This window comes from Oncorhynchus keta, chromosome 27 (assembly GCF_023373465.1).
Source record: "Oncorhynchus keta strain PuntledgeMale-10-30-2019 chromosome 27, Oket_V2, whole genome shotgun sequence".
Classification (NCBI taxonomy): domain Eukaryota; kingdom Metazoa; phylum Chordata; class Actinopteri; order Salmoniformes; family Salmonidae; genus Oncorhynchus; species Oncorhynchus keta.
This window is the reverse complement of record NC_068447.1, coordinates 41,211,887-41,225,220: the sequence shown is the minus strand read 5'-3', so window position 1 is coordinate 41,225,220 and position 13,334 is coordinate 41,211,887. Positions and strand designations below refer to the sequence as shown.

The window sequence follows — 13,334 nt, the reverse complement described above, 5'->3', positions numbered from 1 at the left end:
GGAGTAACGAGCATGTGAATATTTAATTAAGTGTGCACACACTTTTAAAAGGTACACCTCACTCTGTCTGTATGCTGGCTTAAATACCAGAGCTAATTAACACAGAGGTGGGCTGTCATGATGAATAGCAGGGAGGGCGCGCGCACACACACTCTTCCACGGCATTCACACAGAGTGGCTGTACCATTTATTAATCAAACATGAAATGAGGAGAGAGGAGGAAAGGCTCTTGGGTCGTGCACCTTGGGGAGAGGGAGATATTGTTGGGACAGAGGGTTTCAATCATATTGGCTGTGTGTGTGTGTGTGTGTGAGAGAGAGGTATTTGACCATAGACAGGAACCAAACAGGGGTAAGTAAAGAGACCCGAACCCTGGAAAAATACAAAATAACCACAGATATTTTTGTAACCTGAAAACCTCTTAAAATAATAGAGATATTGACAGATTTACATTTGGTTATAATTGAATTGTTCATTTGTCTTCGGACTATCCTTAGTGTGTAGGGCCCTAACAGAGTAGCAGTAGAAGAGGGGCCTCTGTCAGGTCAGCCACGCCTCACTCGTCTTGCTGGCTGGGTGATAACGGATAACAAAGCAGGCCTCGGTCTCGCAGGCCTCGGTCCTGCGTCCCAAACGGCGCCCTATTTCCAACATAGTGCACTACTTTTGACCAGACCCCATAGTGCTGTCTGTAGAATGATTTCAACACTTTCTGAGATTATGGAGTGGTATCACCCCCTCTCTCACCTCACTTAAGGCAGTACAGTGTTAAGTGCTCTGGCCTGTGGGGACTGTAAATCAGGGGTGGAGAGGGAGCCGATGTCTCCCCAGGGGCAGAGCACACGCTCCCTGGCCTGCAGTCTCCAGTGTAGGCTGATCTAATCCAGCTCATCTTCCTGGAGGTTTAATTACAACGCCTGGTCAATTAGAGGGAGGATAGCTCCAATACAAAGGGGAGATAGGTTTGGAGAGGAAGGGATGGCCCAAAACAAGAGAGGGGGAGAGGGATAGAAGGGACAGCCCCACTATGTAGCCTAGTGGTTAGAGCATTGGGTCAATAACCGGAAGGTTGCAGGATCGAATCCCCGAGCAGACAAGGTAAAAAAACATGTCGTTCTGCCTGAGCAAGGCAGTTAACCCACTGTTCCCCGGGCACAGAAGACGTGGAAGTCGATTATGGCAGCCCCCTGCATCTCCCTCATTCAGAGGAGTTGGGTTAAATGCAGAAGATGCATTCAGTTGTACAACTGACTAGGTATCCCCCCTTTCTCAACTAGATCAGGTTGCAAATAGGATCAAAACCTGACTACTGTTGGGTTGCAATCAGACATAATGGCTGTGGATAGAGCCTCCTCTAGTGGCGTCTCACGGTCACAGCTATGCAATATCGTTGTCCAGATATGATTTGGAGTCCAATTCAGATGAACCAGTATGGCAAGATGGGTGAAACTACAATTCTCTAAATCATTTGAGAAAGCATTGACAGTACCAAATGTTTAAAAAGAGAAACACGTTTATTAAAGCTTGAGGCCCTAGTTTTTCCATTCACTACAATGTTACAGAGTCAACTTTATTTTATCACAACTTTACTAGGATTGTGATAATGACAAAGTTATTTTACTTTTAAAAAACTAATTTTATTTTTAAACAATTTGTACTAAAAACATTTATACAATATCCCTTCATTTTGACAATCACAGATGCATGCAAAACTACTAGTAATAAAAAGTTAATTATGACTGCTACAGTAGACAGGCACTAGTGGCAGTTCTGCCTCTACTCCTAATTGAATTTTAAAATATATATTAACTTAAATTCAGCAGTAGAAAACTAACTGGCTTTAGTCTTTGTAAAGGGCCACAAACTCCTTTGATACGACTTACAATCTGACCGTGATGCAATAGTAACTACTTGTCCTCTCTAGAAAAGATTCTCGGTCTATACAGATAACGGTTGCATCTCCTATATTTTGGGCTTCCTCAATCCAGTGTTTAAAGATATAGAATGTCAATGATAGCTTGGTCCCAGATCTGTTTGTGCTGTATTGCCAACTCCTATGGTCATTGGTATGGCAATGACCACAGGAGTTGGCAAGCCAGTACAAACTGATGTGGGACCAGGCTCCCATAATGGAACCGGAGATGCTCCAATAAAAATGTGAGAGAAAAAACCCCCCCAGTGGAACTTCTGTTACCATGGATATCCACTGAGTGGAAATATACTGAACTCTAAACCGACCCCTAGCACCTACTGTTTAGCCATTTCCTGTAGATCTGAGAGGATTAGACAAGATGGTATTACCATAATACCATATTAGAATTTCTCTCAGATATACAGGAGTGCCTAGGTTGTAGGGGTCAATTTGGATTTCAGAAATGGTCATCTTCACTTTAGATGCTAGAGGTGAATAAAGTGAGCTCAAATTACTGGGAGTGACATTTGTTCTTTTCGCTCTTTACTCCAGCACATTGGATTTGAAATTATACAATGACTATAAGGTTATAGTGCAGACTAGGCTATCAGCTTTATTTGAGGGTTTTTTCATCAATATCGGGTGAACCATTTTGAAATTACAACACGTTTTGTAAATAGTCTCCCCATTTTAGGGGGCCAAAAGTATTGGGACAAATTCACTTGTGTATTAAAAGTAGTAAAATGTTTAGTGTTTGGTCCCATATTCCTAGCACACAATGACTACGTTAAACTTGTCACTCTACAAACTTGTGTTTCAGATTATTTTGTGCACAATAGAAATTAATGGTAAATAATGTAGTGTCATTTTAGATTGTGCCTCAAACTTTCTCACTCATCATTATTCACGATTCATTCAGGATTATCTGTAATCATGGTAGCATCCACATCAATGTAGGTGTTTCAAAACATTTTCGTATTTACAATAACTAACTCCAAAATGACACTGAGTTATTTAACACTCATTTCTATTACAAAATAATCTGAAACAATCTAAACAAACAGCAAATGCATCCAAGAAATGTGTGGAGTCACAAGCTTGATACTTTGGAACCCCTAAAACAGGGGAGACTATGACCAGAAAATGCTGTAATTATTTAACGGCTCACCTGATTTGGATGAAACTAAAGCTGACAGTCTGCACTTTCACCTCGTATCATTCCAATCCAACGTGCTGGAGTACAGAGCGAAAACAACAAACTGTCACAACACTGAGCTCACTGTAGAAACATCAACATGGTATGATATTATAACTGGGTCAGAGCAGGTCAACCGTCCTGCTTCATGAGATTACCTCTTCTTTAAAATAACACCAGAAATATAACAAGATGGATCGACATACTCAGGACATTTGATAACAACGAAAGACAAAAAAAAAATACCTATTGATACTCTTCATGGAGTCTGAATGAATATAGAATAGGCTTACATGCACAGATGTCCTTTGAGATAAGACACCTGATTATTCACAACAACGACAAAAAACACGAGATCACTTAGAATACTAGAATGGACATGAGTAATTTCATTTCCATGGTCACTATCCCCAAAACGGTAGCTATGAGAGGTTCTAGAGTTAAACATCTGACCAGTGTAGCAAATTAGAAAGTTAGATATCTTTAGACAGAATTGAGTCAAACATAACAAGAACTGGATGTATGTAAATGACACTAACAATGGAGAACAAGAAATGTGTCAACTACCCAATGATCTCAATATCAAGGTAGGGTCAGCTAGTTACACAGGTCTATTAGGCTACGGCCATTCACTAACAAGTCAAACCAGGAACTGTTAAGCTAGTAGTAGTAACAGAACCAACTTGAATGAATCTGAGTGGTTCAAGGCCACAAGGATTTGTGTGTTCAACATTTTCCTTCAAATACTTAATAATGTCCATAGTATGATGTGCTTGGCCACTGAGGCTGCTAGTGGATCAGGAAGAGTGTCCTAGGTTACTGATCAGTATTGTCCAATGGTAAGCGTACACATACAATCATATGGTAAAAAAAAATTAAAGAAGAAGCAAAGCCAGTTGTTCATATTGGTATGACCAGACCAACCTCACATTAAAGGGCTTTCCAGGCAGGAAGTGGCGGTGGAGTTTCCCATTCAATGGAGCTAGGTGGGGGGGTGGGGGGCGGGGCGAATTCTATCCAGGCGGAGCGGTCAGCAGTGCACGTGAAAGCTGCCTAGCAGAGATAATAGGAATCTGCTCGATTTCGCCGAACTCCACTCTGAATTTTCTCTTACTGTCTGGAAAGAGCTTAAGTCTCCAGTCAAAAAAAAAAACACTTTTGAGGCTAAAACATGTCAGTTAATGAATTCATTATTGCCGTAGCAATATGACAGCTTGCCCAAACTCCTCCCACTCCACCCGAGGTCTCGTCTTCCCCTTCTGTTAAGTACCATGTACGTAACAATACAACATTTATTTTAAAAAGTTATTACAAAAGTAGAAAATAATCCACTATCCCATCAACAGGATATGAGCTAGTTGGTGAGAACAACTTAAGGTTTGGTGTCTTTGTCTTAGCCAAGTTTATCTGGGCTGAGGGAGGATGCAGCACTGCTGTCTGTGAGAGGGTCAGCGTTTAAAGGTCAGACAGCCAGACGGCTGCTCTGCTGCTGTAGGGGGCTCCAGGCAGCCGTGTGCCCAGGTGCATCCTGGGAGTAGGCTCCTCCTCTGCCCTCGCAGGAGAATGACTGGTTCTCCTCCTTGGGAATGCTCCTTCCCGCCCCACACAGACGGCGATGACGTAGCAGACGGTCTGTCCGTGAGAAACTCTGGAACCGGGGCAGAGGGAAAGCATACAAGTAACCACAAATGATGGGAGTCAGTGTAATGTACGTATTGACCCCAAACCCTGGACCATGTTCAGTAGGCAAATGTTGCAGATAGAAATGTCATGAATAGAGCCGACATGATTCCATATTCTACATAACATATTTCCATCTGAACGTTCCACAAAGTTGTGCCTTGCTGAGAGTGCCCCAGGTGTGTGTATGTATAAATCCCATAAGATTTGTTCGATACGAACAAAAATGGTATTTCTCTCAAATGACGTGCACAAATTTGATTATATCCCTGTTAGTGAGCATTTCTCCATTGCCAAGATAAACCATTCACCTGACAAGGCATATCAAGAAGCTGATGAAACAGCACGATCATTACACAGGTGCACTTTGTGCTGGGAACAAAAGGTCACTAAAATGTACACAACATAATGCCACAGATGTCTCAAGTTGAGGGAGCGTGCAATTGGCATGCTGGCTGCAGGAATGTCCACCAGAGCTGACGAAAGTTAATTTCTCTACCATAAGCTGCCTCCAGTGTCATTTTAGAGAATTTGGCAGTATGTCCAAACGGCCTCACAACGCAGACCTGACTCAATGGCCACCTGCACGTGTGCTCTTCACGGATTAGTCCCAGTTTCAACTGTACCGGGCAGATGGCAGACAACGTGTATGGCTTCTTGTGGGCGAGTGGTTTGCTGATTACATTTTTAACATTTTAAATTTGATGTCAAACGTTGTGAATAGAGTACCCCACGGTGGCGATGGGGTTATGGTATGGGCAGGCATAAGCTACAGACAACGAACACAATTGCATTTTATCGATGGCAATTTGAATGCACTGAGATACCTTGACGGGATCCTGAGGCCCATAGTCCTGCCATTCATCCACCTGATCAACTCTATGTGAAGGAGATGTGTCGTGCTGCATGAGGCAAATGGAGGTCACACCAGATACGGACTGGTTCTGGTCCACAGCCCCAGCTTTTTTTTTAAAGGTATCTGTGACCAACCAATACATCTCTGTATTCCCAGTCATGTGAAATCAATAGATTAGGGCCTAATTCAATTATTTAAAATTGACTGATGTTCTTATATGAAATCAGTCAAATCTTTGAAATGGTTGCATGTTGCATTTATATTTTTGTTCAGTGTAGATCTTGCTTACCTGATTGCAGCGATCACACTGGTAGGGCTTCTCTCCACTGTGAACTCTCTTGTGTCTGTCCAGGTGGTATCGCTGAATAAACCGCATGTCACACACGTCACACGCAAACGGCTTCTCCCTAAACAACACAAAAACACTGTTCAAAACTTAATGCTATAGATTGCATTTGATGGATTTGTACCTTTTGGGGGTGGGGGCTTACACCCCCCCCCAATTTATTTTATCATAGCTTTTTATTTTTTGTTACATTCTACACACAACACCTTTTTTTTTTACACAGTATTTACATAGCAAAATATATATAGTTATTTGATATACATTATTACATCTGGATAAATAGTACTTAAACACATCCAGTATACATTATACACTCAGTGGCTAGTTTATTAGTTACACCCTGTTCAGAAAAATGGTTCACTCCTACAGACAGTGAGTCACGTGGCCGTGGCTTTCTATATAAAGCCATCAGACAGACATCGAGGCATTCATCTACTGTTCGATTGAACGTAAGAATGGGCAAAACGAGTGACCCAAGCGACTTTGAGCGTGATATGATCGTCTGTGCCAGACGCGACGGTTCCAGTATCTCAGAGACGGCCAGCCTCCTGAGGTTCACACACGACAGTGTTTGCCAAAAAATGGTGTGACAAAACATCCAGCCAGCAGCAGTCCTGTGGGCAGAAACAGCTTGTTGATGAGAGGTCGAAGGGGAATGGCAAGAATCGTGCAAGCTAACAGGCGGGCCACAGACAAATAACAGAGCAGTACAACAGTGGGGTGCAGAACAGCATCTCGGAACTCATCAGTCCTTGTTACGGATGAGCGAATGCAGCAGACGACCACACCGGGTTCCACTCCTATCAGCTATAAACAAAAAGCAGCTCTAGTGAGCATGCAATCACCAACACTGGACAATTGAAGAGTGGAAAAACATTGCCTCGCCTGACAAATCCCAGTTTCTGTTGCTTCATGCTGATGGCAGCATGAGACCATGGCACAATCCATGCTGGTGTCTACTAGAGGTCGGCCGATTAATCGGAATGGCCGATTATTTAGGGCCGATTTCAAGTTTTCCTAGCAAGCTCCGATTTTGCCGATGTTTTATTTTTACACCTATATTTAATCTTTATTTAACTAGGCAAGTCAGTTAAGAACACATTCTTATTTTCAATGACTGCCTAGGAACGAGGCAGAACGACAGATCTTTACCTTGTCATCTCGGGGAATCCAATCTTGCAACCTTACAGTTAACTAGTCCAACGTTCTAACCACCTGCCTCACAAGGAGCCTGCCTGTTACGCTAATGCAGTAAGCCAAGGTAAGTTGCTAGCTAGCATTAAACTTATCTTATAAAAAACAATCAATCAACGACTGTCGTTGCTCCAATGTGTACTTAACCATAGACATTAATGCCTTTCTTAAAATCAATACACAAGTATATATTTTTAAACCTGCATATTTAGCTAAAATAAATCCAGGTTAGCAGGCAATATTAACCAGGTGAAATTGTGTCACTTCTCTTGCGTTCATTGCACGCAGAGTCAGGGTATATGCAACAGTTTGGGCCGTCTGGCTCTTTGCGAACTAATTTGCCAGAATTTTATGGAATTATGACATAACATTGAAGGTTGTGCAATGTAACAGGAATATTTAGACTCATGGATGACACCCATTAGATAAAATACGGAACGGAATAAACGTTTTGTTTTCGAGGTGATAGTTTCCGGATTTGACCTAAGGCTCGTATTTCTGTGTGTTTATTATAGTTAAGTCTATGATTTGATATTTGATAGAGCAGTCTGACTGAGGTGTGGTAGGCAGCAGCTGCCTCATAATGGTCAAAGGTATATGGTTTAGAGAGAAATAGTCAATGCGTTAAAATTCCTGTAATAACTTGCGGCTGAACTTGAAAGGGGTTCCTTCGTTATTTTACCATCCATGTCCTCCGTAGAGAATGTCTTGATCTACTTCAAATAAGGTCTGTGTTTCGTGCAGGCCTAAACCTCCTCGCCATTTTGAAACCCGTGTAAATCTCACTAGGCTAAGGTAACGTTTGTCAAAATATTTCCATAAATCCACTCTACAAAAAATGTATCTTCGCATATATTTAGCCAATATTGATCAGAGTTACCTTGTCCTTTGGATATCTACATAGTTATAAAATTGTCAAGGTGGTGTGAGCCTACACGAAACACAGACCTTATTTGAAGTGAATATAAAAAATATCCTATGGAATAAATGAATGAATTTTGCTAGAAGGTGTCATGGGAATTATGACTCGCACTTTGGTAGTCAATTCTTACCATGTCCATTATTAAAATAGGATTTCCTGCATATAGAAATTAGTTTTGTTTTCAACATTCATCACAGGTAACTTAAACTCTATTTTTATTCAAACAGTTGAGAGTATTTGTCTCCTAAGAAGACTCTTCAGTATCATTGTCACTTCAGAGCTGTGTGTGTGTTTTACAGATGGCAGAGAAAAGCAGAGCACCAGTGTGGGACTATTACATGGAATTGGCACCCGGGAAAGCAAGGTGTCTTATTTGTGATAAAGATGTAAGCATGGGGTCAGCAACGGCGAAATAAAAAAATACCACCAACCTGTGGAATCACCTTAAGAACACCCATCCAAAAGCCCACATGTATTATATTAAGTTAAAATAAAAGTGTTCATTGGTCATTCAGTATTGTTGCAATTGTCATAATTACAAAAATGTGTATATATATATACACATTTTAAAAATCGTCCGATTAATCGGTATCGGCGTTGAAAAATCATAATCGGTCGACCTCTAGTGTCTACGGTACAGGCTGGTGGTGTAATTGTGTGGGGAATGTTTTCCTGGCACACGTTCGGTCCCTTGATACCAATTAAGCAAAGTTTCCATGCCCCAAAGAATTCAGGCTTTCCTGGAGGCAAAGGGTGGTCCGACCCAGTACTAGATGGGTGTACCTAATAAATTGGTCACTGAGCGTATATCGTTTTTTCAGTCATAACTATTATAGATCGTGGGCTTTTAAAAACCACCCCTTAGCGGTTCTCAGCCCACCCATCTCCCTAAAGCACCCTCTTGTGATTCATGTGTGATTTATTTCCATGTGCCATATATTTGTTTCAACTGCGCTGTGATGATTCACATAAGTTCTGAACCTTTCTAATCACATAGTATCCAGAGATTGCAAAATGAAAGATAAATAGTTTTACTGTTTCCACTAGCACTTAAAATTAGGGCCAAATTCGAGCTGGGTCGAGGGAACCCCGGGCCAGAGCAGCTCAGTTTCACGACTGGTCGGGCTGGTGACGCCGTTACTATGCAACCACTAAGCGGATCCCTGCGGGATGCTGACAACGTTTAGCTAACTCGTCTGGGCTTGTTGCTGTTAGCTAGTACATGGACAAGCAGTACTGTAGTTGTCAGAAATGACAGGAATTACCACCATAGCTGGATCCTTCATTTTTTATCTTAAAGGAAAAATAAAACATGTGCTTTTAATTGTGAGTTGTGCATGTTTCTCTACTTTTCTATGACTAGTGTTATAATTTAACACATTTTATGAGTATTCCTGAGCAAGGAAGGGGAAATGTAATGCGAAACAAACCTGTATGAGTGAGAATGTGCCGCTTCAGGTGGTAGCTACTTCGGAATGCTCCATAGCAGTGCTCACAGATAAAGTTCTTCTGTACTTGTGAATTGTGATCATCACCGTTAATATCCATCTCCACCTGCTGAGAAACACAATGAATTTTCAAAATATTACAACTTGTCATATTATATACACACACAATTAGTGTAACGCCACAGCACACGCACACACTTCTGTCCTGCAATTGTATCCATCGTTGTAAATTCCATTTCCCCCACTCTCACATAAACACAACTTACCTCCACTTTCTCTCTCAGCTTGTTGGGTGTGGCTGATTTTCTGTGCTTCTTTTTTGTCGGTTGTGTATTCTGGCTGGCCTGCATATCTTTCTCATCCAGCAGCCTGGGTGCGTGACACGAGTGTCCATCCTTTCTAATAAACTATCGAGAGGAGAGACGGTTGATAATTCATATGTTTCTAACGTACCAGCCAAAATAGAGCTACTGCTTTGACGTGTGTTATTTTTTTGTTGTTGTTGATAGATTTACTTTAATTACATGAATATAATTTCAGATTAATTGCCAGATTAACCCCGCAATGTAAAGAGTCAAATAGCTTTCAAATATGCACATCCTTATATTCACTGCATTCCATTTTCTCTGTTATTTTTTCCCGTTCAGTTTTTTTATTTTTATCAAAATGACAATTATTTATAGAGAATCAACTAAATTGAATGTTCTGAGTCCGTGGCAATGCATAGATCACAACGGAAGACAATTCTTTAGGTCTGGGAAAAAAATTAACATTTAGAGTTTTTGGTGTAATTCCCCTTTACTTCAAGTGCGTACTTAGTGAGAGGGGAATGCGTTTTGGTAGCAATGTGTCTGTACTGCACATGCGAGTTTGCAAAACAAATGCCCACCAATTGATACAAATAATCAGTATAATACTGTCAGGTAGGCCTACTTTGCAGTTAACATTTAATTGAGAAAACATTTCTGTCTACCCACAAGACGGTTATCATAAGCATTGCTAACTGGCTATACAACGCGCGCATACACAGACAGGCAATGTTGCTGGAAATTAATCGCCAGATATTGTGTTATATTTGGATTTTTAAGCCAATTGTGGCTAACCAAGGGTGGGATGATGAAAATGTGGCTGTGATTGGATAGTATCTGGGAGCTTGCAGTGTCTGATACAGTATTTGTGAGATTTGTTTATGACAGTTTGTGGTTGAACACATGAAAAATGTACTTTCAGCATTGTTCGGCGAGCTGCTCATAGTCGGGCTGCATGTGTCTATTTCTCACCAGGGGTGGGCAGCTGACTCCCAAGGGCAGGACCATGTGGCTGTGGTGGGACTGGTGATTGTTGTGGTGTGATTGGTGAGACTGCTGCTGGTGGCTCTCAGGGTTGTTGATGTCCCTCTGGCCCTGGTCGTGCTGTGACATCTTCTTTTGTCCCCCAGACATGTTGTTGGCCTGCATCAGGGCCATGCTGGACAGCACCGCCTCACAGCCCAGCAACCCAGCCTGGAGGAACAACACAAACAGCAGTTCAGTTTGACAGTAGTATGGTGGCCTAGGATTGTCATCAACTCAGACTGCAGGAACTACACAGGGCAAGCCGCAGCTCAGAGTCAGCATCAGGGTCAATGTCAGGGCCACAGTCTCACGCATAAAGGCTGACACGCAGGGATTGCAGATGGTCGTCCACGGACTGTTTTCAGACTATTTTTGGCCTGGTCTGTCAGGCCTCTAATGGAAAGACTCAGAGAAAAAGTGAGGATGAGAGAAAGGCTTCAAGCCATGAATGTAATGGAATTGTGGCACAAAGACGAAAAACAAGAGACAAAATAAATAAAAACAAAAATGGAAAGAAGAAAGGAGAATTCAACTGACCCATTTCATGTGGTCTCGAACTGAGTTGTTGGAATGGTGTGTCATCGCCGGTGCGTGGATTGAATGCGTGTGTGTTTGGGTGTACAGGGGCGCATCAAGGGGGTTCACTCAGGATGAGGGGTGTGAGAAGACTACACCCACCCAAATCATCAGGTGGCAAAGCCTGGAAATAGAGGGTTATTGTGAGGCCAAATTATTTGACCATGACTACTGGTATTCAAATTCAGGCCTAATATACCTAATAGAGTGTAATTTGTTTAATTATTAGGGGTGCTCGGTAATTTCTCATCCATATATTTATATGTACATATTCTTATTCCATCCCTTTACTTAGATTTGTGTGTATTAGGTAGTTGTGGAATTGTTAGGTTAGATATTGCTGCAGTCAGAACTAGAAACACATGCATTTCGCCACACTCGCATTATCTGCTAACCATGTGTGTGACCAATAAAATGTGATTTTATACATTTTGCATGGTCAACAAAGTTGATATCAGGCTTGGAGACAGCAGCCCCAATGGTTTAGTGTATGCCTCTTCTTCCCATGGAAAACAAACGATTATTGTCAAATATTGTTGCAATGATGACAGAAATAAAGCTGGTGGAGGACGATAAAACACATTCTGTTCATGAATATGATCTGGAAAAGGGGTTATGATTCATGCATGTGCAAGTTACTCAAGATACCGTTCAATATTGACCCAAGTATAGGCTAATGATATGCAATCACATGTTAGGAGTCAAGTACAAAAACAAACAGGAAAGCATAGTTTACCCTATACACACAGTTGATCGATCATCGTGTGTTCCCTCTACTCTACAAACATGTACTCTAGTCTCCATGCAAAGTGCCCGCTAAAGTTGCCAAGAAGTGAGGGGCTAAAGCTGCCTGGATGTTGAAGTGCTATCTACCTAGCTTGTTAGAGCTCACTTCAAATGCAGTATTATTCAGTGCCCTTAGACTGCACTGCTCTAGTTAACTACAATAATGTCTGAATACTGAGCGAGCTCAACGTTACAGAAGGAGCTAGCTACCTAATTAGCAAGCTAAGTTAGCTGGCTAACGTTAGCTATTTAACCGTAGCTAGACATCTTCACTGAGTTTGCGGCCAAACACCAACACATAGCTATGGGGTAACGTTAGCTAAGACCATGAGTGAAAATATTGTTTGGTTAAATATTTTAAGAATTAGCGATCAATGCGGTAACTTATGAGGTAAAGCAAGGGTCTGCTTAGGTGAAGCTAGCGCAAGATGACTCACTGGTTGGGTACCCCCCTCAGACAACACAACAACAGCCATGCAGGGCGTGCGGGTTGAGCGCCGACTACAAACTGTCATAACTCTCATTGCCTTACAATTCTGGGAAATAACTTATGCATTGCAACTCTATGGTGGCTTTGTTGGGAATTACATTTTATAATGGGTTTACCTTGGGTTTGTTTGAGTTTTGCAGATTAATATTTCTTGTCGGAGTTCCAATTTTCTCAGTTTACAAACACAGGAAACTACACCGGAAGTGTTCCCCGGGGAGATCGTCCACATTATGAGTTTAATGACGCATGATATCGGCCATGTTGGTAAGGGAAATATAGGGGGCTTGCTGTTTCGGCGGATTGTTGGAAGACCAGTCAGTCTGGTGGAAGTCCTCCAATCACTCACATGGCTGGCTGCGTTTAGCTACCAGCGGACACTTCATAGGGATTACCTATGAGCTATCTAGCTAGTTACAGAAACTTAATGTTCAGAACATATATTATGGTATATACTTCAGGTATATTGCTGGAATGTAGAGACAAATTAAAAGTTATCTTCACTGTCCAACTAAATACGTATTTAGTGAAGTGAAAACATTTAATTTGTTTATAAACTCCAGCATTTTGGATTTGAGATCAAATGTTTTACAGAACG

General features: G+C 41.6%; 1 protein-coding gene across 5 annotated transcripts; it reads right to left on the bottom strand.

Moving 5' to 3' along the window:
• Positions 1-1,495: 1,495 nt before the first annotated feature.
• znf740b (zinc finger protein 740b) lies at positions 1,496-12,989 on the bottom strand. 5 transcript variants are annotated; one of them, XM_035739155.2, is made up of 7 exons: positions 12,856-12,989; positions 11,425-11,587; positions 10,834-11,055; positions 9,820-9,960; positions 9,536-9,662; positions 5,933-6,051; positions 1,496-4,755 (listed from the first exon to the last, which is right to left on the bottom strand). In XM_035739155.2, the coding sequence occupies exons 2-7, from the start codon at positions 11,467-11,469 to the stop codon at positions 4,570-4,572; spliced, it is 840 nt and encodes a 279-aa protein (XP_035595048.1). In that variant the 5' UTR covers positions 11,470-11,587; positions 12,856-12,989; the 3' UTR covers positions 1,496-4,569. The 5 variants fall into 5 exon arrangements, with proteins under 5 accessions (XP_035595048.1, XP_035595050.1, XP_035595052.1 ...); XM_035739157.2 differs by having other exon boundaries at positions 9,536-9,659; XM_035739159.2 differs by lacking the exon at positions 12,856-12,989 and adding an exon at positions 11,199-11,280 and having other exon boundaries at positions 11,425-11,573.
• Between the last annotated feature and the right edge of the window lie 345 nt (positions 12,990-13,334).